General features: G+C 37.5%; 4 protein-coding genes and 1 long non-coding RNA gene across 8 annotated transcripts; 3 read left to right on the top strand and 2 right to left on the bottom strand.

The window, feature by feature from the left end:
- The first annotated feature begins 22 nt into the window (after positions 1–22).
- Positions 23–4221, top strand: LOC140789819 (transcription initiation factor IIB). Its single transcript, XM_073139666.1, has 7 exons — positions 23–511; positions 1497–1521; positions 2642–2771; positions 2862–2992; positions 3152–3240; positions 3690–3766; positions 3847–4221. The coding sequence occupies exons 1-7, from the start codon at positions 162–164 to the stop codon at positions 3978–3980; spliced, it is 936 nt and encodes a 311-aa protein (XP_072995767.1). The 5' UTR covers positions 23–161; the 3' UTR covers positions 3981–4221.
- A 652-nt stretch (positions 4222–4873) lies between these two features.
- Positions 4874–9680, bottom strand: LOC140789820 (triosephosphate isomerase, chloroplastic). Its single transcript, XM_073139667.1, has 9 exons — positions 9359–9680; positions 8751–8777; positions 8028–8097; positions 6906–7029; positions 6452–6536; positions 6155–6287; positions 5889–6062; positions 5382–5464; positions 4874–5212 (listed from the first exon to the last, which is right to left on the bottom strand). The coding sequence occupies exons 1-9, from the start codon at positions 9518–9520 to the stop codon at positions 5156–5158; spliced, it is 915 nt and encodes a 304-aa protein (XP_072995768.1). The 5' UTR covers positions 9521–9680; the 3' UTR covers positions 4874–5155.
- Positions 9681–11119: 1439 nt separating this feature from the next.
- On the top strand, positions 11120–13624 carry LOC140787978 (E3 ubiquitin ligase BIG BROTHER-related-like). The gene is made up of 7 exons (XM_073137038.1): positions 11120–11431; positions 11523–11805; positions 11906–11946; positions 12320–12361; positions 12445–12566; positions 12641–12749; positions 13277–13624. The coding sequence occupies exons 1-7, from the start codon at positions 11129–11131 to the stop codon at positions 13328–13330; spliced, it is 954 nt and encodes a 317-aa protein (XP_072993139.1). The 5' UTR covers positions 11120–11128; the 3' UTR covers positions 13331–13624.
- Positions 13625–14158: 534 nt separating this feature from the next.
- Positions 14159–16138, top strand: LOC140789308 (uncharacterized). Its single transcript, XR_012109148.1, has 2 exons — positions 14159–14281; positions 15327–16138. It is a non-coding gene; the product is annotated as an uncharacterized lncRNA (long non-coding RNA).
- Positions 16139–21241: 5103 nt separating this feature from the next.
- On the bottom strand, positions 21242–26902 carry LOC140789515 (uncharacterized). 4 transcript variants are annotated; one of them, XM_073139239.1, is made up of 13 exons: positions 26709–26902; positions 26535–26622; positions 26250–26415; positions 26085–26175; positions 25591–25626; positions 25382–25480; positions 24332–24462; positions 24109–24157; positions 23861–23950; positions 23730–23783; positions 22353–22418; positions 21885–21982; positions 21242–21817 (listed from the first exon to the last, which is right to left on the bottom strand). In XM_073139239.1, the coding sequence occupies exons 1-13, from the start codon at positions 26787–26789 to the stop codon at positions 21748–21750; spliced, it is 1119 nt and encodes a 372-aa protein (XP_072995340.1). In that variant the 5' UTR covers positions 26790–26902; the 3' UTR covers positions 21242–21747. The 4 variants fall into 4 exon arrangements, with proteins under 4 accessions (XP_072995340.1, XP_072995339.1, XP_072995337.1 ...); XM_073139238.1 differs by having other exon boundaries at positions 25576–25626; positions 26709–26886; XM_073139236.1 differs by having other exon boundaries at positions 25576–25626; positions 26250–26457; positions 26709–26885.
- Positions 26903–27831: the final 929 nt, after the last annotated feature.

The raw sequence follows: 27831 nt of genomic DNA, 5'->3' as shown, positions 1-27831 counted from the left end.
TTAGACACAAATACGAAGCACCACACCATAAGCTTCTCTTACCGGTCTCCTTTACAAACCCCCACATAACCAAAACCGACCCCTCTCTCTCTCTGTCTCTCTCTCTCTCTAAAGAGAAGAAGGAAAAGTACGCAGTGGGGGGTAGTTACTGTGGGTAAGGGATGGACGCGTTCTGCCCGGACTGCAAACGGAGCACTGAGGTGGTGTTCGACCACTCGGCCGGCGACACGGTGTGCTCGGAGTGTGGCCTTGTCCTCGAAGCCCACTCCATCGATGAGACCTCCGAGTGGAGGACCTTCGCCAACGAGTCCGGCGACAATGACCCGGTTCGTGTCGGCGGACCCACCAACCCCCTCCTCACCGACGGCGGCCTCTCCACCGTTATATCCAAGCCCAACGGCTCCTCCGGCGAGTTCCTCTCCTCCTCGCTCGGTCGCTGGCAGAATCGCGGATCGAACCCGGACCGATCCCTAATCCTCGCCTTCCGCACCATCGCCACCATGGCCGATAGGTCCGATTCGTCTCCCTTTGCGATTAGGGTTACATTCGAAAGATCGGGCTGAGGGTTAGATGGATTTACGAAGATTTAGGCGAGATTGTGGAAAAAGGAGTAATCTTTTTTGTCATTTCCCCCCAAGTTTATAGGGAATTTGGATGGATTCAGCTTTGGTTCTTATTACCTTCTTCGAGTTTATCTTTTGAATAGGTAGGCTGGTGAGTTAGGTGGCAGGATTTGAAGAGGAGAGCAGTTGGAATTTAGGGTTGGGTTTTAGGAGGAGCTAAAGAGTTTGGGTCTGATTATTGTGGTGGAATTTGATAGTGATAGAGAGAGATCTATTTTTTCGGATCTCTTTTGAATCAGTAGGGGATGTTAGACCATGTAATAGGAGTATTGGATAGTAAGGTGGAAGAAAGGAAGAGTCTACTTGTAATATCTCTAGTATATAGGGATTAGATTGTATTTTAAATTGATATTTTCTAGTGTCTGTTGTGTGATGAAGTGTATTCTAGAGGAAAGATCTTTTTATTGATTAAATTGCTACGATCTCTAATTCTGTTTGTTGGGGGTACAAAACCTAAATTAGGAATGTTCTGCTAGTGTTTTTTTTTTCTTGGGTCAGAGATGGTTCTGTGAGAAGAATCACTTTTTTCCTTCCATTTTTAGTTCTTATGATGAAGATTTTCAAAAGATGATGTGAAGCTAATCTTTTGCAGTAATTTTTTCTGGCACTTTTGTTTGGTTAAGAGTTTAATCATTTATGCTATTGGTGAATTTGAAAATAACATGTATGCAAGGTTCACTGCAACTAGATACAGGTGGTTATTAGTTTTTTCAAGAACATATTTTCATATATACTCGAATAATTGTTTGGCAGAAACTGCAATTAAATTGTTGTGACATAAGATGCATGATATGTGGTGCCTGGAAGTTGCATATTTGAAGATTTCAGTTATTGAAGCAAATACTGATCAGGTGCCTTGTTTTCCTTTTCCAGGTTGGGCCTTGTTGCCACTATCAAGGTACAGATTTCGCCTTTCTATCTTTCTGAATTTTGTCGTGGTATCTAATTTATCTTGCTTGAAATCAATTGGAGGGTTTCTCATTTCCAGAGTAGTAATGAGCAAGCAATTAAAATGAAATCAATAACTTTTTGGATTAGTAGTAGTTAGGAACTAACCTCTAAAGAAATTTTTGACTTCAAGTTCTTGATCCATATTAGCTAGGAAATGACCATTGTCCTCTATGTGAATTGTGAATTAATTTAACCTGAATGTGACAAAGATGTTTGATTTTTCTTTCTTGTTGATTGTGTTCAGTCAGAGTTATCCCTCAGTGTTCTCTCTCTCTCTCAAAATTATATACGTAAATATATTTTTGATAGTTGGATTATAATTTCTACCATAAGAAAATAAGAGGAGTTTGTTTCATTAAGATTCTAGATTAACATAAGTGGATGTTTTTCTGCATTTCATAGCATCCTAGATTTAGGAGAAATAGATTATCTCGTGGATATTTGAACAAACTTTGTTTGAACTGATGGCTTGTTGATGAATATGAGAAAACATTTCTATACCTGGAAAGGAAGAGGCTTGAGTTATGGTGCTGCATTCTTGTATGCAGCATGATGGATCAACATCTTTTATTTACTTTAGCCTGCCATTATTTGATTTTAAATGGTTTTACTTGATCCTGCCATCCTTTTCTGGAATCAGGCACTCTCTTCTTTATATTCCATCAGTTCCTCCTTCCCCCTGCTTACTACCCAACTGCACTATTTTCTAATTAAGTAGCCTGCCAATTTTATGTGAAGATAGCTCAATAGTAAATTTGTTTATTTATTAATGCAAAGCACCATAATCTGTACATGTTATATTCATATTACCCTTTTTTGACTTGGCATGATTATAAATTGAGCTTGCTCTAGTATGAGAATCTTCAGTTTAGCAGTGATGGTGATGCATATGTTGCCATAGTTACATCTGTTCTCAAGTGGGTGTAGTAATTGCTTGAATCATGCACTTGTATAGTGGATACAATAACTTTTGTTGATTTGTGAGTATCATGCTTGGATCAATCGAAAGCTTTTTCTACTTAAATTATCTGACTTCAGGTTGGCATTTCATATTTTCGTTTCTTCAGGATCGAGCAAATGAAATTTACAAGAAAGTGGAAGACCTCAAGTCTATTAGAGGGAGAAATCAAGATGCAATCTTAGCTGCTTGTTTATACATTGCTTGTAGACAAGAGGATAGGCCTCGCACTGTAAAAGGTTATAACCTCATCTAAGCTGTAGAGACTGTTCATATCTTTTCTGGCATCTATCATTTTTCTGGTACCTTATTCTTTCTCTTCAAATCAGAAATTTGTTCTGTTGCTAACGGAGCAACAAAGAAGGAAATTGGCCGAGCAAAAGAATTCATTGTAAAGCAGCTTGAAGTTGAGATGGGTCAATCAATGGAGATGGGTACCATCCACGCAGGAGATTTCCTGGTATTTTTCTCATTCCTAATCTTTCTTTTTTTCAGAATCTAATATGGACCACAAATTATATTTTTGTGATATATTTACTATGTTGTAGTATTTGCTCCCATCATTTCTCCAGATCTGTATATATTACTTTATGTTGCCTTGACTTTCTTGCATATGCAGAGACGTTTCTGCTCACATCTTGGCATGACAAATCAAGCTGTTAAAGCTGCTCAGGAGGCAGTCCAGAAGTCAGAAGAGCTTGATATAAGGTTCTGCTTCTGAAACTTTCTGTGGAACTGGTAGCAGTCATCTGTTTGCTTGTTTTATCCTTTAATGCATGATAGTTATACTTGAGCCTGAGGTCAAATATTTTTTTTCTGACTGTTTGATATATTCAACTGCCTTACAGTTACTAGTCATTAATTCTCCTCTAGCAAACAGAACTCTTGTGCCAAGGGCTTTACTATTCCTCCTGAGTTTCTTGGTAATTAATATAGGCAATGTGCCGGCATCCAGGTGCTGAATGCTTAGTGTTTCTATAGCTAACAAACTTTGTCATAGGACTAGGACTCCACAGCATTTGACTGGAGTGTACATTCATATAAATAGACAAATCTCCTGAACAGCATGACACCTGTTGTAAAGCATTAACTTTTCATACAAGTTTTTGTGTTGCCAAAGCTTGTCCCACCAACCAGGTTTTCAAACACTTGTGCAGGAGGAGCCCTATCTCTATCGCAGCAGCCGTTATTTACATGATAACTCAGCTATCAGATGACAAGAAGCCCCTTAAAGGTTTTGCATTATTATCTTATTCTCCCACTTCCATTTGCAGTTTTTGTTCCTACTTCTACTGACATCTATGTTATTTTCAGATATATCTTTAGCTACTGGAGTTGCAGAAGGCACCATCAGAAATTCCTACAAGGATCTCTACCCTTATGCTTCGAGACTCATTCCAGCCTCTTATGCCAAGGAGGAAGACCTAAAGAATCTCTGCAGCCCGTAGAACTGTACTAGATAGCCCTACAAAAACGATTGAAGATGAAATCATGATCATGGGTCATGCTGCAGAACGCAAGGTGCTAAAACTATTCCATGGCTGACTGTCATTTTGATGGTCCCATGTGCATTTGTGCTTTTCGACATGGACCTATGAACATTCGATGGCACAACACTGGAAGATTGGTGTTGCATTTTATTTTGTTTGACAGCTATAAGAAAAGAAAAAGGGGGGCTTTTCTACCTAATGTGAAGGAATTCGTTCTTTTCTGCTTATTCTCAACAAAAAAAAAATTTGTCGAAATCCAAAGCATCCATATTATAGGCACATAGTTGATGCTGATGATTGTTGAAGAATAAATGCCTTCTTAGAAGTGCACCTAGCAGCATTGATCGATACTAATTCTAGTGTTGGTGTATTCTTTGTTGTAATCTAGAAAGTGCACCGTTGCTCGTACAAGGTGAGCAGAGAAAAGTTGCCTTTTATTTTCGTGTCTTGTAAATAATCTCTGCTAATAACTTATAAGTAAACTTTATGAGATTAGCTGATTAATTCACTGTGCTTTCTGCAGGATTAAGTTAACAAGCAAAGTAGAAATACACAAAGTTATGTCATCAAAACACACTAGTGTATTTATCACGTATATTTGAAGACTGATCACACTTTAAAATATAGGATTTAAGCAGTTATGATCGCAGTCATCGAGTGTATACGACTGATGCACTAGTGCATATCCAACAATGCACATAGATTGGTCTGCACCCCATCTCAATCCTAATAAGACACTTTGAAAACTGTAGTAAATCATCTGAAAAAAAATTCAAAAAGAAACTTTGATCAATCCGAAGTGATGGGAGTCATTCTTGTGTGGCAGGAGAATACTAGAAAGGAGATCATCAGAAGTAAATAGGACGCCCTCCACTGAAAAATTATATGCAAAAGGTGTTAAATTTTTGTTCTGGTAGTAAGATCACGGACAAAATTATTTCTGAACGATGATGACAACATGAGCAAATAGACCATCACATATATCATTCTGTTCACACACTGGCTGCAAAATTAGCAAACTCTCATGGTGGAAGAGAATAACAGGAGTTCATTCGGACTCAGAAATATGCTATGAGTAGGTCGGGCTGCCCCTTGGGTTTTATTCATTCTTATGGCTGACATTTAGAGGAGGATCAAGCAGCAACTTTCTTTGAAGTCACGGAGTTGACAATAACGGCAAATTCAGGCCCCTATGAAATAAATGGATAACATTAGTACACAATGTGTTAACCAAAGGAAACCAAGAGATTCATGCAAGTGGATAAGCATGTTCTAAATAGAGCAGGAGCTATCAAATAACTGAAACAAACAATGCATCACTATATGTCTATAACAAGTTTAAATAGATCATTATTGCACCTTCAATGAGGCACCTCCAACAAGAAATCCATCAATATCTTCTTGCTTTGCAAGCTCTGCGCAATTGCTTCCATTCACTGAACCTGTAAGAATAGCAGAAATATTAATTTATAGTCAATTGAACAGTGTGAGATTTAACGAACAAAGGCATTTGAGCAGAATAAGAAACTCTTATCATCTAAAATTTGATGGCCTCCTTTGGTTTGGAGGGAGTTATCTCAGATGATCTCTTGTTTATGAAAAGCACGGGAAATGGGATTTTTTTTCCTTTCTTTTAGCTAGATCTATGTCTGGCTCTATGCACAGCAATATTTCCAATGTGATTCTTAATGCAGAACAGAAACCCTGTTTCTTCATGTGAATTCCTGGCTATTAGTTTTAGAAAAAAAAGGTGATTATTCTGATAATATTTATTTATTTTTTATCTCACAGTTTTTTACAACAAAAAAAAAATACATATGATGAAATATGATGACCATGAGAGATGAGTCTATTGATTAGAGTTACCTCCATAGATAATTCGAGTAGCAGAAGCAACATCGGGTGAAATATTCTTCTTAAGCCAATCACGAACAGCAACATGCACTTCTTGGGCTTGTTGGGGAGTAGCAACTTTTCCAGTGCCAATGGCCCAAACAGGCTCATATGCAATAACAACATCAGTCCAACTTGTGATACAATCTGATAAATTAATGAGATGCATTAGAACCAGAAAATTATTTATTTTCTTTTCGTACCTTACAATTCTACTTGCAATAAAATCAAATCATCACCTGCAAAAGCCTTCAACTGCTGAAAACAGACATCAAAAGTTTTCCCTGCTTCCCTTTCTTCTAATTTCTCCCCTATACAGGCAATAACCTTGAGATTCTGACCCAATGCATATGCAGCCTTTTTCCCAATGAACTGAAATTAGAGAATTATTGTCATATTAGAAGCTGAACTATTGGGTCACTTGAAACTAAGTTCCTAACCTTATTTTCACTTCATTGACTGATAAATCATAACATAGTCAAGGTGTGGACAGCCTACAGTAATGAAACTTTTGAGACTGATTCTTAAACTGGTACCTGGTCATCTTCCCCTATAACATGCCGACGCTCAGAATGCCCAAGAATAACCCACTTGCACCCAACATCTATCAATTGCTCTGCACTGGATATTACAATAAAAAATGTATAAGCTGAGTTATGCTATATTGTTATTCTTTCTTTGTTGGGGAGGTGGGGATAATACATAATATTTCTCATCTAACAATACTAAAAAGTGGCATTCAAACAGAAACAAACTTTAACAAATTTATCAGTGTCTCCTTACTATATCAGTATATGGATGTCGAAAGTATCATGATTACTAACTTCCCCACAAGAAATTAAAGAAACCATTTGTAATTTTGGAATGACATCAGGACTTAAATATACATCAGATTTAAATGCCTGCTGAACCAATGTTCATATAATTAACTGTTCTTTGCCAGATTGAACAAAATAGAGAAATTCTTGCAACGAGTCTCAAATTGCGAACCTGATCTCTCCGGTGAAAGCTCCACCTTTTCCAACCCAAGAATTTTGAGCAGATATTTCAATACGCTCGGTCAGCGAGTTCTTCACTTGGTCAATGTATATGAATGGAGGTGCTACTACAACATCTGCATTATTACCAGGAAATTGCAAGTTAGGCACTAAGAAAGAAATCAAACAAGTGACAAAAAAGTAAGAATATTATATATTCCTCAAACAGGTAGCTGATCACAATCTACTGTATAACATATATGACTAGTAAAAGGTCCAAGGCTGTTTTAAGTGGATGTATTATGTCTTACCTATTCTGTATGCTATATTTTCCCTACATAAAATATGATGGTTCTTCATTAAGGAGAAAGAGAATAGGATTCTCCATCTTCGACCATCAAGAAACCCTAAAGGATACTTGAATACTCATGAATCAAGGATATCAGATTTATGGGTTCTGAAGGTAGATATTATCCCTCTTTAAAATGTTCAGATATATCAAAATCAGAATATTGTTCATTGAGAAAAGATATAGAAAGCATGTAATATAAGCGGTGAGGATGTATTATTTGGAGGATTTCCATCATGTTGAAGCAACCTGGTGATCTAAGTGCTATGCATGTCATGGGAAGATCTATAGATAGATTCTAGATCCAGATCTGGAAAAGGTTGTCGCAAAAAGAGATACTGAGAATAAAGAAAATAAGTGTACCAGAGTAAGATAAGATATAATGTCATAAATTTGTTGAGCATCCAAATATTGTACTCACAGCAATATTTTTCAAATTAGCCAACTTGTTTATGTTGGCTATCAGTAGAAAAGACAATCAGCAGGATCATATATCTAGCATTTGGACCAATAAGGAGCCTAAGAAGCAATTCAAAATTTTAAATACATGTCCCCTCAAGAAGAAGAAGTTAGTTGCATCATGAATCCTTGCTAGGCAGCCTAATATGTAAAATGCAGCTCAGGGAGATGATTAAATTATTCAGACCTTCTTTAGTTTCATAGGCCACATATATAATCTCCAACACCTACCTTTGTGCTTTCTTGTAAAATAAAATTAACATGTTGAACATATCAAAAGTAAGAACTTTGTTTAATAGAGACAAAATGAGGAGCTGATAAGCTTACCAACATCATTTTCCAACTTAGCTTCATTCAAGTCAGAGATGAGTTGGCTGATAGAGTCTTTCGTGCCATTCTAATGATAAAAAAAAATTATTTTGTCAATTAAGTGAATAGAAAGCATACCATAGCATTGATATATAAAGGAGAACCCCAAGGGTTATGCTGTCCAAGTAAAGAAAATCTAATAAATACTTCATTTTTGTTTTAGATAGAAAGCAGAGAAAAGCTTAAGTCAGAATTGTGTAGCTATGCAAGGGTGCCTCAGTGCATGAAGCTCAGTTAAGAAAGTTGGACAAAATATTTCATGCAGAATGGAGTCCAAAGTGTACTAGCATCTGCCAAGGACAGCTAGAAAATGATGTTATATGCTCATGTAGAAATTTCAAGAATATATAAGTAGACACCATATAATATGGATCACTACAAAGTACCAATAATAGTATGGCCATGCCAAATAAAATTATAAAAATAAACATAGTTTGTGAAGCATATTTTTTTTTTAAATTCCAGAGATTTCTTCCCTAAGAGGTCAACTTATTTCAAACAGACATACTTGTTTCTCCATTGTCATTTTGAATGATAGGACCCATGCTACCTTTCTCACTCCTTTGTCACAGAAGAATTAAGTGTACTCTTTGGATCTGACAGTTTATGATGCTGAGGAATATAGTAAAAGGATAGGAGTAAAACATAAGGAAACCAATGCAACAAGAACTTAATACTTACACATTTCCAGTTGCCTCCAACAAAAAACTGCAAACAAGAAAAATTTTCCATTACTAGAAGGAAACAAGAGCAAAAAAGAGTTAAGAGTTCGTATATAGAAAAGAGAATTATCTTTGTGGATACGTTGTAGCAGAAGAGAACCAACATGTCAAAATTTATTTCCATTCAGAATTACTTTTCGAACATGGGCAGAATGGATTAAATGGTCCATAGTAAATATTCTCGGAAAACTTGAGACTTTAAAATGCTCCCCAAACAAAAGCTTAAAAAAATGAAGAAATTGCATAGCATCATAGTTGCATTATAGATACAAGCAATAGATTATCATCTAATCAGCTATGTTATGTTGCAGATCTTTTGGCTCATTACCATCAATTTAATGACATACAAAATTGCACCTTTCCACACCTCCCTTTTAGCAAATTGCTTTAAAGCCTCTTCAAGAAGATCTTTTCGAACATTTCTACAGGCAATTACCCGATTCTTATTCCACCAATCTCACCAGCTACAGCTACTATTACCTAATTTAATCTAGCTAACCCTCTCATCCCTATAGTACCAGTGCATAAGACGCAGTGATTAAATTAGGGAAAAAAAGGAGGTGAAACCTTTCCGGATCCGGCCATGGCGACGACTCCTCCTCGCGGAGCTCTTCGAGCTGCGACGCGGCGAGAAAAGAGGGCGTGGGTGGAAGAAGGAGACGAGGAAGTCTCGCGCCATAGCCCAGCGAAGCGGGAAATCGGCGATGCCAAATAAGACGCTGCCGCCATTGCCTCTCTGCCCTCTCTGCCTCTCTCTCTCTCTCTCTCTCTCTCTCTCTCTCTCTCTCTCTCTCTCTCTCTCTCTCTCTTTTATCCTCTACTGCTCACCAGATGTTTGGTGAGAGGCCTAGGAGAAAATCTTATAGCATCGGATAACGAAGGGACACCATCTCCTAGGGACACGTGCAAGGAGTAGTTGGGGATGGAAAGGGTGTTTGCTGTTTGAGGTGTACGGCTGCTCTGTGGAGAAAAGATCCGAAGGGAAAAAAAATCTTTAAGCCGTTTCGATTCGGCGTCCTCGTACTGGAGCGGCGAGCCCGACTCTGAGAGCTTTAGTGGTGAATAGTGATGGAACGATCGATGCGGTGGGGATCTTCTCCAAGACACATCTGTATCGGTTTCCTACATTCCAGAGCATTAGATATCTATTAAACTTATTCTTTTAGGAGATCAAATCATAACCTTTCATTAACTTTTCTTTTTGGAGGGGAAGAAAAAGTTATATTCACATTAAACTTTTTAGGTCAGACTCTAAATTACAAATCACCTTCCTATTGTTATTTCTAAAATCATAGTATTTCTTAAACTTTTATTTTTATTGCTTTATTTTTCTGTGATTATAGCCGGTTTTATTATGTTCGGTACCGATTCCGACACCTAAAGTTTTTTGATCATTCATGAGCCCAAATGCTAGATATGGGCTGGACAAAGGGTCAATCTTCCCTATATATAGAGACACTTTAGGCCTCCACCAAGTTTTTAGCTGTCTAGTCTAGGCTTCAAGCCATATGCATTGCCGAACAATTGCTTCGAATCAAACGTTGCCGAGACCTGCTCCAAGTCAATGCATTGTCAAGCTATTATTCCAAGCTAACTACACTATCGAGCCATCAACTGAATTGAGCTAAGACACCAAACCACCGACCACCAAATAATTTTTCCACAATATTGTTTGGGGTTAGAGTTGAATTCATGAAGTCATGAGCAAAGTTGGTTGGTTTCAACACCTAATTATTATTTATTTATTTTTATATTTTTATTATACTTCAAAGATCTTAACCGTTAAATCCCCAATGGAGGGCTCCGAAGATGCCCTTAGTTTATAAATTTTCCTATTATTTATCAATAAAGTTATATTGACATTAATCAACTCTAGTAGAGTTGATAAGTATACTTCTTCGAGATCAATGAGTTTTATAAGTTAGACTCTAATCTTAAATAATATTATAGAAAAAATAAAATAATTTAGTGATTCGATAGCATGACTCAATAACACTACTCGGCTGGTAACTTATATTAACACGAATAAAACATGCATATTACTCGTGGGCACTGCTTACAATAACACCACTATCAATGTTAGCTACCGAGTATGGACTACGTTCTCCGCCGGCAACGTTGTCTTAAACTTTTTCTCGATTTTTATTGGCTATTAGAGAATAATGTTACATGGTCCCTTCTGTCTAATGCCCGCAGTAGCGGTTTAATTATACTGTTCCTCTGAGCAGGTGATGTTCTGAAGTCTCTAATGCATAAACTTGCTACAACGGAGTACTTGACGTCTTTTGATTGGTTTAAGTCATTAAGAAGCCAAATCAGTATCGGAGATGATCTTTTATGTGTATTTATTTAAGCATCTCTATTCCCTTCGGCTATAATTCCTTCTTAAGAGGAGTTCAAATTGCGACTCAGTTCTTTATTTTTAATCTCTTTCACTTCTCTCTTCTCTCGCCGATGGAGAACGCGAAGGAAAGCGGCGCCGGAGATAAGCCTGGCGACGAAAACCCTAACCCTAACATGACGGCAGTAGAAGAAGCCGCCGCATCCTCCGGAGCGCCGGCGGCGCTGTCTAGAACGCCGTTCACCGCTCTGAGCCAGGTCGACGCCGACCTCGCCCTTGCGAGAGCCCTCCAGGAACAGGCAAGTGATCTCGTTCGCCGTTCTCTCCCTTCGATCTTTGGATCCATGTCGTAAAAATCGCGGTCAGTTTTTACTGTTTGAATTGGTTCAGGAGAGGGCGTACATGATGCTGCGGATGAACGGTGGCGAGGGCAGCGACTACGGGAGCTCCGAGGCGGCAAGCTATGAGTACGATGGATTTGATCATCACCATCCGATCGACGAAGGCGGGAGTATCGAAGGAAGCGATTACGGCGACGACGCGTTCGATGCTAACCATCATAATTTTGATCAGGGCGGATTCGACGACGATGAGGCGTTTGCGAGGGCGCTTCAGGATGAGGAGGAGCTCGAAGTGGCCGTTCGGTTGATGGCACTTGCGGGGCTCAATGATTGTGAGTTGGATCTTACTTAAATTTTTTTAGTTCTATTTTTTTATTCCGTTTGAATTACTGGATTTTGGTGTTCTAAGATCTTGGTTGATCTTGTATTTAGGGCGGGTGGTGGATCACGAGGAGAATGGCGGTAACTCCCAGGCCAGTGATTCTCTTACTCGCTGTGTTTTACGGTTAAACTCTATAAAATTTCCATGTAGTTTCACACCAATAGTTTCCTGGAAAGGTGCTTCTCGTTTTTCCTGCGTTATTCACGTTCCTGGATATCCTTAGATTCATGTAGGACATGCAATTTGTGAAAATTATTGACTATTAGTTTCCCTTTATGGAGTCAACAAAGGCACAGCGCACAGATGAGATGAGTAACTTACACGATAAACTACTATTTTCTACTACTTTTCAGCAAAATATTAGTAAACAATTAGTTAGCATTACTGGTTTGTGTTGTAATTACGAGTTGGCCTACATCTGAGTAGCTAATTTACTTGACCTTTGATATTCTGACAAATTTCAGGATGCATGGCAAGAGGTTGATCCAGATGAGTATTCATATGAGGTAGTATGATTTTTTTTATTGCATTATATTTTGCAAGAAGATTCTGAGATACTAGTTTTATGAGAATGCTTCTATCATATCAGGAGTTGGTTGCATTGGGTGAAATAATCGGTACTGAGACCAGAGGCCTTTCCGCTGATACAATTGCGTCTTTGCCTTCCATACATTACAAGGCACAAAATGTGCAGGATGGGAACACTGATCAGTATGTTCACATGTCTTCTGGGGTTACAATTCCAAAGTGTTTGCATATCCTGATCGTGTTAGTTGATATCGCAGGTGTGTTATTTGCCGGGTAGAATATGAGGAAGGTGAATCCTTGGTTGTGCTTTCATGCAAGCATACATACCACTCTGAATGTATAAACAAGTGGCTTCAAATAAACAAGGTAATTGTTTTGGTTGATTTACTTTCCTTTGTTATGGGTTGCGTCTAGAGGAAATTGATTTATGGGACAATCTCAATTGCTAGGATTCACTACTCTCTTTGTGAAGTTAGACTTTTTGTGAGATTTCAATGTCCATATGTCAAAAGTGCCATCAAATGGACCTATGGAGTTCTTTTCAAACATGATTTCTCAATGTGGTCCAAGGATAGGGATCAGCTTCATTTGCTCCAATTAAGACTCTGCCAATAAAATAGACAAAATTGTTTTGGTAGAAGAAGGAAATGAGGTTAGAAAGTTGTTTTCTTTTTAGGGTCGAATTGGAGAGCTATGAGATTAGTTCAAGGTGAAAGGGAATTTTTTCCTTCATCCTTATCCTTTCAACAGATAGTATGAACAGTTTCTTGTCTGAGTAAATAAATACTATGGTGCATATATATTTAATGGACTGTTAAGAAACATTATACTCAGGCACAGATATTCTTTATTTCGCTCGGACTGACAGTGAGGAAAACCTTGATTTGGTGCAGGTGTGTCCAATGTGCAGCACTGAGGTTTCTACTTCAGAGAATAGGCAGGAGTGACAGCTCTTAATAAAGTCATTGCAATCGTCGAGCTTCGTGGAGACATAGACATCCTTTAGTCACTTTTAGGACAAAAACTCTCTTAGAAAGGCGAAGAACTAGATGATGTTATTTTTTTCATCTCTCTGAGTCTAATTTGGATTAAAATGTTTCTACTGCTCTCTCCTTGAAAATGCTTATATATCGCATATCCTCAAGCATAGTGATGTGTAGGTCTAGACATACCGGGGAATATACGTCAATGCACTCTGATGATTTTTGCTTAAAATATACAATCTCATATTTCTCTTTGAATGTTATTGAAGTTATCAGATGCATTCGATTGATACACCCGAGCCAAAATGTACGAGTAACCTTGTGATTCCGCTATTCCCTATATATAAGCAAGTGTTTGTAGATGATTTATTTTTGTCATCTGATATATTTTTCACATTTTTATACTTCTTTCTACACCAAAGCATATTTTGATAAAATTAGGTCCTTTTCTTTTTGTCAAAAATATTCCTTTTTTTCCTGTCATTTGCTCAAAAAATTAAAATCTTTTTAATATCACAACATCATCTAATTTTTTTTACCCTTTGCTCCAAACTATTTTTCACTATCTATCAAATCCACAAATGATAAACAAAGAATTCGTTCACACAACAATATAAATCCGGTGAAATATAACCAGATTTAGTTGGTTCTTCAAAGTGAAAAATAGAATGATCCTACAAAATCAAAATTTAAAAAAAAATTAAATTATTTTATGGCACCGTACTATGATTCTTGTCGGCAATAACAAAATTAGAAGTAAAATCGTTACTTTAGCGAACTGGTTGCCGACTTCTACTGTTGTCGATTTCGGTCTTCGCCCGCTCTATCGGAAGTTCGGAACCAATCGCCTCTTCGATCAACGGAGATCTCCCGTCTCCGTCGCTCTCGTCTTCCTCTCCTCTCCGCTCTTACGAGGTATTTACCTTTTGATCTCCTAACCTTGTACGTCCCCTGTTGATCTCATCTGCTTCTTTATTGTTTGAGTCGAGATGGATCTTTCTCTTGCTAGAGCGATTTAGTTTCGTTTAAGCGCGATCGACCATTTGCATCTCATGGATGTCATATCGAGAATGACTCTGGAGTAAAATCTTACGAGTTCATGTATGCTTTGAGTTTGGAATGGTTGCTTACTTTGGAAGTTGGAAATTTTAGTCAAGGATGAGCATGTGAACAAGAAATTAAAAGGATCTCTGAGAAAATATAGGAACCCTGCAATTTGGTTTAGTAGATTTTTGTTCAGCTTCTTATAATTCTGATCATATTTAATGCTGTATGATGGGAGAAGTTAGAATGTTAATTTATATATACAGCTTTAACTTAATTTTATAGACTGCTTACAGTCCCTTTTGATATAGTTATATGTTCACTAGCTAAATTTTAGTTTTCCCGAAAATATTCAGCCAAATGTAAGTATTACTCCTAAATTTAATTAATTTATTAATTTATTTGACTTGCCTTGAATCATCTATCTGATGCTTTTCTGAATGCAGTGGTAAACTATTGGTTGGGGGCACATAATGGGGTTAATTTGTCTTCCCTTTTCTGTTTTCTATTAATCCATTCTAGATCTGCGAGCTTATTTTTCGATGAGAAGTAGAGAGATGCGAGTGATTTATCAGCAATTAATTGATTTTTATGCACTTATACCAATTACATATGAATGAATTGTGGCTGGAGAATAACGCCTAGTTATTTGCAGAGAAACATATTTTGTTTTATCTAACATCCGATTTGCAAACCATATCATTGTTCATTCTCACTGGGGCTTACTCATATGATTTAGATGGTTGTTTCTTGCATTGACCAAGTGAATCCTGTAGTGACACATGCTTTAATTAATCTGACAAGAGAATTCTGAAAAAGAAAGCTATGGAAATTTTTTTTCTGAAAGGGACATGTTGTTTTTCTGGTTTGTATATTATAAATTGTAAGTATTTTCTTTTCCTCCAATGTTTGTCAGACATTCTACAATGCATCAGCCCCATTCTCTGCCCAAGCAGCATTTCCCTGTAAGTTTGCTGTAAGCAAGTATTTTTAATCTGATGACCTGTGGATAGGTATGTCATATAGCAAAATGATGAGAGTTGATGTTAATCTAGTAATGTGTTATTCTCTGCAACTTGGCTCTTCTGATTTAGACTCCATTGTTTATGATATTGGTCAGTATCCATACCAGATTGTTTTTTATGATGGTACCTTTGAAGTTGTTGAGGCTTGGGGGTTTTCTCAGCATTGAGTCTGTCTTCCTTGTTACTCTTGGAGTTGATATAGTTGGTGTTTTTGAACCATGGGCTTATGGTCAAATGCAACAGTTTTCAAAGTAAACTTCCTCTACTTTTTTAATGATATCATATATTATTAAGTCTTATATTTGATCTATAATGAAACACAAAGAAATGCAATGCATATGCAGAAGAAGCCTTTATCTTTAGTACTTTTTATCTGCGAGTTCAATCATAAAGTAGTTCAAAACTATACTTGCTCCCTCACCATCTAGTGAAATACTGAATCCTCTGATGCTAAATTGGAGTTGATATAGTTGGTGTTTTTTTACTTAGAAAACAAAAAAAATAAAAAGGCACCAAAGGTGGAATTAGGCACTGGAACGGCTGATGCTAATTTGGATGAATGGTTACAGGCACAGGTAAGCACTCAAGATTGATGACCCTTTTTGTTCTTTGTGTTTGCTTAAGTTTTCTTCTGTACTCCTGAAAACTGTAAGATGTTCTTCTTTTTATGCTATCTCAAGCAAGTCAAAGAAAAAGAAATAGATTTCAGGTGCTTCAGCATGTCTGTCTTTTTAGGGTTTCCATAACAACATGATAACCAAGCAAAAGATGAAGATCTGGAAGTGCCAGTTGCTTTCACATAGCTTTAGTTTCTAACTTGCAGCCTCCATTGTCACCTTTTCCTGAATTACTTTTGTTAAAAGAAATTAAAAAAAAAAAGAAATTAGGAAGATTCAATTTTTTAAGGAAGACTGCTGTTTATCCTGGTTTTTTTCTTTTTCTTTTTGCGAAATATAAGCCCGAGGTTGTTTTATATTTATTTGTTAGAAAGTGAGAAAAGAAAATAATAACTAAAATAGAAGTTATTTTACTAAAATTTTACTTTCTAATAACTAAAACATACCCGAAAAAAAAAAAAATTGATCATAAAGTAACTCTTGATAATTTATATATATTATCTTTGATGAGACACGAGGATCTAAAATGAGAATTATCTGGTCGCCCAGCTCTTGCAGTCAATAATTTGACTTACAAGATCTCATTGGGACAGCTCACGCACGGTTCGCCATGGGCATGGTTTCACCCATCTTGTTGTGGGCTGTCGAACTGCCACGTCAGAGACCGAGAGCAGTCAAAAGACTATGAAATGAGTCATATATAATTTTAGGACCAAAACCACGGCGAGGATGATTCAAGGAGGCACATCGGACCTGGGAATGCACCGTCGATATTGGAATCGGATCCGTTTAACTTTTTGAGATGTTTACTTTTCACGTAAAAAGTAGTGGAAATAAGCTGGGATTTTAACCTTTTGCAAATCACCGCCAGCATGTTAGTATTATTACAGATAACTCCCTCTCTATCTTTTCTTTTCTTTTTTAACCCTTCTCTCTTCCTCTATTTTTTTCTTCCCCCATTTTCTAAATGGAAAAAAGAAATAAACTTTGTATTAACTAACCACCAGAGTAATAATAATAATAATAATAATAATGAAAAGTTCACAAAATAGTACAAGCGAAAGAAGAAAAGTAGAGTAGAGTAGTAGATGAATTGGTAATCTCAATAAATCAGACTCAAAATATGTAGAAAGAAGAAGTCAATAATTACCCTAGTGAACCTGACATACCTGATAAAAAGTAAATAAAGACATCTCCCTTCACGTTCCAACTGGAAAAGCATCATTCTTACCATCCTTTTTATCTATCTAGAGACTAGAGGATTGGATTACACTCCAATAGTTTATTTAAATCGATCGGTCGACCGATCGATCGATCGATCAAGCCCAGTGCCCAGTGCCCAGTGCCCAGTGCCCAGTGGGTTTGCTACTATTATTATAGGAAGTATCCTAAATGGATAACAACTCCCAAACTACCCAACCCCATGCCCCCTCCAGTTGTCGCTTTGTCAGATACTCCCCCACAAGGCCCCAACCCCCCCATCCAAAATTTAGAGGACCACTTCACTTCCATATGTTATCAAACTAATATATCTTACAATTGCCAATTTGACATTATACTCCATACTACTAATATTACTACTACTATGCTGAGTAATATTCCGGCACAAAAAATAAAAGAAAAAACTAAATATTAAGTGGGAAAAAGAGAAAATAATAAATTTTAAAAAAGAAAGAAGAAATTTAAAACAATAAGAACCCTATCATCTACTACTACTGGTACTAGTGAGACGTGGCATCTTGTGAGCTGTAGATGGGAACTTATGGCTATGGAATAGTGAACCCGCGGCGGCACTCTTCTCCCTTTGGATCTCCAACCTCCTCTTCCTCGCCTGGGCTGACATGGCAGCCTTGTACGCGCTCTGTTGTTCCCAGTCCCACACCGGATCCTCCTCCTCCTCCTCCTCCGGGCTCGAGTTCAAATCGAACTCCACCCTCCCAGCCGTCCGATCCACCGCCGACGGCCCGATCCGCAGCTCCACCGACGGGCCCCACCGCCCTCCCCCAGGCTCCACCGCCGACTATAACAAAGGCTCTCTCAGGTAAATAAATCCCAATCCTCTCCCAAAAAAAAAAGAACCGAAAAGAAAATGGATTAATAATAATAATTATTATTATTATTATTACCTTGGATCGTTGTTGTTTTAGGAAGGAATTAATCGCTCGCAATCGCTCGCGGTTGCTTCGGTATTCCTCGATTTGCTGGAATATTAATGTCAGCAGAGGGTAAAAGGTTAAAGGGAAAACAGAAGAGTGATTTAACGAGGGGGTTAAAAGCAAAAGGGAAGAAGACACACCCGCAGGAGATTGGCTTTTTGGTCAGATAACGAAACGACCAAGTCCTGGTGATCTTTGACCCACTGCTCAGCAACAACGATAGCGAAGAGATCAAGAAAGAGAGACCGAGAGTAGAAAAGAGGGAAGGAGGGGATGGGGGTATACTAAGGTGATGTTACCTCCTTGTGGCGCTTGGCGGTCAGCTTCGGCGGCGGGCGGAGGTCGGGCTCCTCGCTACCGCTAGGGGGGAAGGAGAGTGGCGTCGCGGGGCTGGAGGTGCCGGCGGTAGGGTTACCACCGTGGGGGGTGGATCCGTCCTTGTTGTGCTCCTCCTCGAGGGGAGGAGAGACAGAAGGGGGAGGGGGGAGGAGGAGGAGGAGGGGTTTGGTCGGGGGTTAGGAATCTCCGCCGGCGAGCGCCCCACCGGAGGTTCCCGAGGGCGGGGCGGTGATCCGATTCGAGGACGAAGGAGGGTAATAAGTTGCTCAGCACCTCGGCCACCTCCAGCTCCACCGGAGAGAATATGGCGGCTGCGCAGCCACTAGGATACGAAGTCATCATTATACACGGCGGCAGCGGCGGTGGAGAGAGAAGAATACTAGTGCAGATGGTGAGGGTTAGAGAGAGAGAGAGGGAGGAAGTGGGGATTGGAGAGAGAGGAAGGGGAGAGGAGACTTGTTGAGGTTATAAGGGAAAACCCACGGCGCACGCCTGAGGACGCGCCACGTGTCGCGAAGATGGAGATAGGTCTTGGGGCCTTTTTTTTTTTCTATTTTAGCCCTCTAATTATTTCCTAAATATTCAAGAAGAGGAGGGAGTGGGGGGCGAGTGGGTGATACCGAGAGGGGAGTGAGATGGGTTAATTCTGTCTCTTGCTTTGGGTACCGTAACGGATGACACGTGTCGTCGAGCTGAGCAAGACGGCTGAACAAAAAATCTACAACCGATCGCAATAGGAGATTTGGGATAATAATAATAATAGTGAATATTAGTTAGGTTAGAATTTGAATGGTGAGAGCAAATGAGCTTCATTTTTTTTATACTTAGGTTTTAAATTTTATACTTCTTCGTCAAACTATTGCTTCGAACTATCGTACACTATGGAGTCATCAACCAAACTAAATCATCAAATAATTTTCTATATCTAGATTATGAAATATTCGATAGCCCTCGATACGACGGAAGTAAATATGTAGTTAATGGCAAAGTTTATTTATCTGCTGCCAGACTAGATTTCATTTGATCTTTGTAATCTAATCATTCTGTGTATGTTTGTTTAAACTAGAATCCATAAATGAACAGAATACAGATTAGATAATAGTAAAATCATATCCTTATTTTTGTTCTTTCCTCCATTGTTCTTTTCTCCTGGTATTTTTGTTCTTTTCTCCATGATGTACCGAAGTAATCTTTTTTATGTTCACTATTTTTCATAATATTTCAAATTAAGATTGAGATATAGATATTTAGTTAAATATTATCTTAAAACAAATATTTGTAGTTGAATGAACTACTCGAATATTGATACGATTTCAGATACGTCTAGAAAATTTTTGAGTAATGAACCACTATTTAATTTATTGTCTAGATAAAAGGATTTGAAAGTTTACTGGTATTCTTTGAGCTAGATACTACTAGCTATGAACTGGAAAAATATAAATATATTTATATTCATGGCTCTTTATTTTTTACTTTTATTAAATAGTTTTTTGGCAAATCGAACGATGAATAAATTAGTTGTGGGAGTTAAAATTTGCCATCTTCCATTATTCCCTTTCTTATTTTTTTTTCCAGGGGGTTTTCTGGTAAAGTATTGAATTGAATAATATAGAATTTTGAAACATAAATTTATTTGATACGATTTAAGTTCTTTTTATCATTTTTAACTAACAGTTGACTAATGAGTATTATTTGATCGGACCATGATTAAGTATTTAAATGAAAGGAGTTAATTTAAAATCGATTGGTAAATACCTCCACTTATTTATAATTAAAGTGAAATCGTTTTAAAGGTAAAATAATAATTATATTTTGTTTTTAAATATAAAGTACTGAATTGACATCGAACTAAAGAAAAAACTAATATAAAAATCATTCTTATTCTACCAAATACGAACTAAGGATCAAAATTATCTCAAAAAAGTTGTGGTAATAGTATAAAGTCTATAGAATTAACATAAAAGAAAAAGAAAAAGAAAAAAAAGAAGTGAAGGGAAAGGGAGAAGGAATGCATCAGAGTCATGGAAGATAAGCAACAGTGCTTGCTTAATATAAAGCCTGCTTCTTTTGTTGCAAATAACGTCATCATAGCAATTACACCCCCCAAAAGATAGCAGTATAATAAGAAATATAAAAATAAGATCAGAGAAAGAGAGAGATTACAAGGAAACAAGAAGACAACTTTTAGAATAATAAAAGGGAGAAAAAAAATAATCTTATGGAAATTTAAGAGCTTTCTTATTTTAAGAGAGGGATGAGGATTTAGAACGGCGGCAACTCTGGGAAAGAAGGTGGAGAAGGGGAGCACTCCTTGTGGCTTTTATAGCTATCTGAGGGTTAGAATTAGGGTTAGGGTTAGGGTTTTGAGTGGTTTACGGTGAGCCAGAGAGCGCAGTTTAATTAACGTGCACTAACACATGGCGTGAATGCATTTATTGGAAAGGCCGGTTATAATGATGTTGTTTAAGATGTTTAATCCATGGCATCTCCAAAGATGTAATTTACATGTATATTTTTCCAAATTTTAAGGCCCGTCAAGTTATTTTTTTATAAAGTAAAATGTTAATAAGGTAAAAGAGTGTATAAAAATTAAGAACAAAGAGTGTTTATGAGTTGATGAAATCTAAACGAGCAATTAAATTTGAAAGAAATCCATACAGAAAGCAAGCGTTTCAAGGCAGATGCACGGAAAAGTATCTGCGAGACTCCAAATAGTCATCAGGAAATCCTTAAAATGATGGCAATTACTCTGGTAGTTTACAGCCTGCGCAGGAGTTATGATCGTCAATTGTTTTACGAGGTGGGAAAGGAAATAAATGCTATCATTCCAAGTAGTTGCCACTTTCAAAATGGCGTAATGCCAGAACAAGAAGAACTACCGGCACTATCCCTAGAGAAAAAAGAAGAGAGTTCTCGAGACATGGATACAAATACTATACAAACGAATGAACAGGGAAATATAACCGTGATTCGATGGGCAATCAATTCCCTTGGAAACCATGGCTATGGTTTTGGCTAAAATTTGAAGGAATAGCAGGACCAATATGCTACACTCATCTTGCAATCTTAGAACTGCTTCCATTCTCCAAACTAACTAGTCCTGGCTACTTTCAATTTTTTCCAATTGACCTTCTATGATCGGCACCAAAATCGGGCTATGGTTCAAAACAACTTGAAGGAATGTACTGTAGAGCGTCTTGCTATTGTTGCTGAGGTATGGCATCGTTGCAGTACTTTTTGAAATTCAAACACTCGTCGACCAGAAATTCGCTGCAATCTTAACATAGTTAAAGGTTTTTCGAAGCAATAATCAAAAGGAAACCGGCATGACACTTACAAGATGCGTTCAACCATCTGCGATTGGTCCCATCTAGGGCTCCATGGATAATCATTTAAAGGAGGTGACATAACAGGTGTGCCTTGAGAATTGAAATGCTGCACATGAAAGCATAAACGAACTATTGGTTCTCTGTAGTAAAAGAAAAGATAAATGTTGAATTAAGGGACTTTAAGATATCATGTAGGACTGATCTTATTTCATTTTATTCAGAGTTGTTTGGACTTGTGCAGGCAAGTTTAATTCTACACTATGTGCAAAATGAACAAATTATAATGTTGGGAGCTAGCAGCAATGACCTAACTACCTGCCGTCAGCTCACTGTATATGCAATCTTTCTCAACATCTATGTATGTACAGTTTTTCTAGACATGGGTATACTTCTCAGATGTTCTCCTTAGTCAACTTAGACAAATATGTGTATATGTAACTAAGGAAAATTGACCGGTGAGAAATTAACACAGATACCTGAGAACTTTGCAGTGTCAAGACAGGTTGCAGCTTAGGGAACTGAACGGGAATTGAAAAGTGAACCTGAAATTGCAACATTCAGCACACAATGTGAAATAATAGGGACTCGTCACTGTATGACTTCAAAAGAATAGATAAATGTTACAAACAATCCACCAGAAGGCAGTATCTTACAGAAAAGTATGGATAAGCTAATAATTTTAGACCTTAAAATCCATATACTCTTTCCTTCTTTCTGAACCAAGGTTCTAAATATCAATTTTGGGTTCAGAATCGATCGCTTGGAAAAACAATATCTATCGGCCGAATCAGATGTTTTAGTATCGGACTATTTTTAAATTATATAAAAATCTAAAAATGTCATAAAATGTAGAAAAATCCTAAAAATTAATAGGAAAAAAATCACCCATCCCTCTCTCTCTCAGCTACTGTAGCAGCAAAGATAGAGTTGCAATAGTGAGGAGAAAGAGAGAGATGAAAAAAGAAAACCCTAACCAAAGGGGAGAGAGAGATTAATATGGTTTTGGATCGATCCAACCCATTAGCACTAGTAAGTTTCAGGTCGGTTTTGGCCCGATCTAGCTGAAACCGGCTTGAAACCAATCAAAAGGCTTGTTTCAGAGTGGGAGTGATCCATTTCGGGATCGGCTGAAACTTCAGTCTGTATTCTGAATTACCAACTGAGAAGTTTTGTTTCACATGATTCCATGTCGATAGACCTATGTAACATTGAGAGAATGAACATGCAATAGCGTTTTTAAAGACGTAGCAGATTCTGAAAGGAGTTCCAACAAGACAGTCACTGCACTGACATGTTTGGCCATGTAGGTTAAAGATTTTCTATCAATTTCTATTTTGTGCCTGGGCAATCCATGGTCGAAGCATGAGAGAAACTTCTAACTTAAATTTCACTAATATATATAAAATCACTGATTTTACAAGGAATTTTGGTCACTGTTATGGTGACAGAAAGCAAAATCAGGTCTATAGAGATCCATCATGTCAGTCATTGCACTGACATGATTGAGTGCCCAGAGTCATTGCACTATGTAGGCTGACAATCTCATATCAACTTCTGAATTCTGAATGGGAGCCAGAGTAACCGAGAAAGGATTTATAAGATTAACTGGGAAATTGGTCTCCCCATTTATTAGTTATAACTATGTCTACTACATATACACATATACTATTAAGACATGTAACTATGTCATATGTTCCTAACTGTCACTCTCTTACCACCTAAACACTTGACAGAAAAGGTCAAATGAACAACTAACATATTGTTATGCCCTTCACATTAATCTATCTAATCCAGAAGGCAACATGCCATTAATGTTGGGCATTATAAAGGAAGTGGAAAGTTGTGTGACATACCAGAAAAGTAAAAACCCCAGAGACAGCAAGCACCGTGACCCTCCGACAGAAAACCTGATGTGTGAATTTGATCATAGTCATTATAGAGGAAATAGACAAGAATTTTAAAACCAGAATTTCCGAAGACTGACCGGATCAGCTTCTATAGGACGTCCAAAATGAGGAGCTAAAGCCTCGATAAAACGTCTTCTAGCACCAATAGATGCAACTGCCTCAACAACCTTTGACATGGTTCAACAAGTTATTTAGAAGATTAGCTATATAGATAACTTTAACATTTATAATGAATGAGTGGAGATCATTGCTTTCAATTTTCTATTTGGACCAATGAATGACATTACAGATGCTATTGTTTTTTTAAACACAGAAATAAACTGACCTGCATTTTAAGATTATCTTCTAAAGTTGGAAGATACTCTGCCATGCACCTTTATATAATCACAGCATAGAGAAAATGATTATTTTCAAAACATCAGCCAATGGGGAAAAAGCCAAAAAGTTATGTATTAGAATTAGTAGCTCACATAAGGGAGAGCAGTAAATGTTTATATAAAGAGAAGAAATACACAGCATTGATCAGGCTATTTATCAAATTGACTTACATCCCATCTAGCCATGACGGGAGTTTGACATCTTCTATAGAGAATAGTGCCTTCAGATCTGAAGTTGAAACTAATTTAATTCGTGGGGCAGGAGGAATGGAGGAATAACTTCTGCTAACAGGAAAAACAACCTGCATGATGCAATAATCAAAATATAAAAATAATTTAGATGAATGCATTCATCAATAAATTAATCTATCAAGACATCCAATAATTACTAAATTGTGAAAGAACCTATTTCAGAAGGATTATTCCTAATCTATTTTGGAATCCTTCATTAGGTGGTGTTGAAATATAGAAAATTTCCATAGAAGGGGGCCTCATATTTAATTATAAGATTGCAAATTTTTAAATTGGTCATGTTGCAAAGGATGGAATAAACATAAATAGAGATTCCTTAGAATGAAATCTATCCATTAGTTAAGTGCTACACAATCTAAACTCGGAGGTGCAAGGTTAAAACTGAGACCTAGGAAGAGGAGTAAGGTAAAGAACTTGATTGAGTAAAACACAAAAGAATGAAACTTATTACTACTTATAAAATATCATTCAAAACTTTACTTATTAAGAGGACCATAAAAGAGAGAAGTTGTCAAAGTGAGCAATTGATTTTCTCACCAAAGAGAGAAGAGAGGCGGCAAATGTAGAATGAAGACCGTGTTCCCCAAAATTGTCTAAATAATTCCAACTTGCAATTTTGAACTGGAATGCCAATATCAAAATCCTAGCTGAATGTCTAAATCCATAGCTTAAAAACAAGACGCAAACACTGGATGACAAACTTCTGGATATTTTTCAAGAAAATCGTGAAGGAAATTGAACCAATTTATTGCTGCTGTAACTAACCATTCCTTCTCAAAAGATAGAGGCATACTTTCTGTCAGGATTTATGTGGCAACTCATTGTCTATATGAACAGCTTGAGTACACCTATTTAGGGCATCTACTGTAGCATATGTGAGTTCAATTTAATAATTCAAATAAGTACTTCATTGCATCTCTAAATGGAATATCTAATGTGTCGGCTAAACATACTAGACCAAGAGAAAACCTGTAAATGTATACTTTGTTGATGCTTCCAAGGGCAACCATGCACCATTTTATTGAAGTCCAGATCCAATAGAGGTACAGCAAATTTCACCTCCTCTGGCTATATGTGAATATAAAAGTAAGTCAAATGTAGAAGCACAAAAAAAAGAGAATGATAATGCATTTTTTTATATTAGAAAAATTGATAGCTTGGACCTTCAAAGAGCTTACTCTATCAGGTAACGAAACCATACCGACTTCAATCCCCTGTTGCATATAAGAAAGTTAGGCATACTATTTCTCATTAGTTGTCAGAGTTAAGTTAAAGAAAATATCTGTACGAACCAGAAATAAACTGAGAAATTCAGAATATAAGAGAAAACTTTGGTGCATATTATAATATAGCAATGTTTCTGAGATGCCATTTAGATGGTTAATGCTAAGGGATGCTTATTTCTAATGGCCCAATCTGCAAAACCGTCACTTGTCAAGGAAATTACAAATTAATTAAATTATGCTCTAAAATTTCCTCTTGTTTAGCCAAATTTAACAAATTATTTTCTACTTGTACTTGGCAAAATAATCAATGACTAGCTAACATTATTACCTTAATCGTATCCAATTATCAGTGGAAATCCTAGACATTTTCACATTTCAAAATCACCATAAAACTTTTACTTTACGGTCACTTTCTTATAACAATGAAAGAAGCACGGGAGCTTTACCTTCCTAGAAAGAGCGGTGCTCATCTCAAACTTTAATCTTGCGTCGTCAAGCTCCCCTACTCGCTTCTTCTGGTAATGCATGTACAACTCCCTGCAACCAAAGCATCAGTCAGCAACTCAAATTCGCTTCTTTGACAACGCTGCGGCATCTCAAAGAGCACGCACCTCAGCTCATGAACGAGAGCCAGCAACCTCGAGGGATCTTTGCTGTCCCAATCTACCAAACAGCTCTTAACCATCCGCCCCTCCTCCTCCCCTCCCCCGTCGCCGCCGCCTCCGGAGACGATGAACAGAGGGTTGAATCCCTCTTCCTCCGCCGCAAACACGAAATCTGGGGCGATCGAGGGGAATAGGGCGTTATAGATCACGTCCCCTGCAATTAGATGGGCATCGGAAGAATTCGCACAACAAATCAGGAATTCGGAGAAGTCGAATGAGGTCAGCGCTTACACTTGACGTAATCGAGGCAGAAGGGGATGAGGAGAGTGAATCGATCGGAGTAGCGGCCGTTCTTGCAACCGGACCAGATCTGATCGACCTGCGAAGAAAACAGAATCGGATTCAAAATTGTGGGAGAAGAGGGCGAGGGGGAGGGAGAAGAGAGACGGTGATGGCGATGAGTACTTTGATGGGAAGAGGGGAATGGGAGAGGAGATAGCTGAGCTGCGCGGCGATGAGAGGAGCGAGAGGCGGATCGGAGGCCATGGCCGACGCGAGGAGAAGGCTGGGTTTACGAAGCGGGGGGAGTCGTCGACTCGTCGTGGTTGGTTGGATCTAATAGTTGGTCTGCTCACTGCTGCATGGGCCCGAACGATACTTGTTTGGTTTGGATTCGGATTCGGACTTCTTCGTGAGCTAAACAATCCCAAGGTCTAATCGACCAACCATTCTCATAATGGGGATTTTTTTCTTTAATAATTAAAGAGTTTATAGACTATAAGCTAAATAATTAGGTTCATATGTTATAATTTAGTTAGGCAACTAAGTCTATTGGCCGTGAATAAATAATTAAGTTAGGTTGGTCTGAAAAGTCCAGCCCGCCCGGTAATTATCTCTATTGGTGATTCAGAAAGTCGAATCAGCGAGTGCGAGTGGGTGGACTTCTAATATTGTTTAGTGTTTACCTCAGGATTCTCGCTAATTCTCTTAAATCCACTTCAATATTACTACTAAAAAATAACAAATTCGAGTTATTTTGTAGTTGACGTAATATTAGTCCCCGTTAATACTATGATAAATTACAAATCACCTCCTTATGATTATGCCTAAAATTAAATATCACGCCTTTATTTGTACCTCTTTGTTTTTCTTGTGATTTACGTTAATGTGATACTAGATGGCTGGCAAAGGAGCCATCACATTACTGTAGCATCATACTATATAAAAGGAAAATGATATTTACGAAAAAAATTTATTATTAGGTACAAAGCAATTTTCCCACAGAAAGTGATATTCTTGTTCAGTAGATCTTAATTCCCTAATAATTATCTTATTGTTTGAACAACTATTAATTTTCTATTAATTTTTTTAAGATGATAGAGATATTTTATTATATAATAAATGTATTTAAAAATAGTTAGGATTTGAGACCTGCAATTTTATGTAAGAGAGGATAAAAGGGGGAGCAAAAAGTATTTCGATGTAATTTTGAGGAATAAAATATGATAAGTAATTTAATAGAAGAAAGGCAATTCTGATATTTTTATTTTGGCAGAAAAGAATAATCCCTTTAAGGATTTTTTTTTTT

The sequence above is a fragment of the Typha latifolia genome, chromosome 5 (assembly GCF_019914945.1).
Source record: "Typha latifolia isolate L0001 chromosome 5, TyphaL0001v2, whole genome shotgun sequence".
NCBI lineage: Eukaryota > Viridiplantae > Streptophyta > Magnoliopsida > Poales > Typhaceae > Typha > Typha latifolia.
The sequence above is the reverse complement of the archived record's forward strand: the minus strand, read 5'-3'. Positions and strand labels throughout refer to the sequence as shown.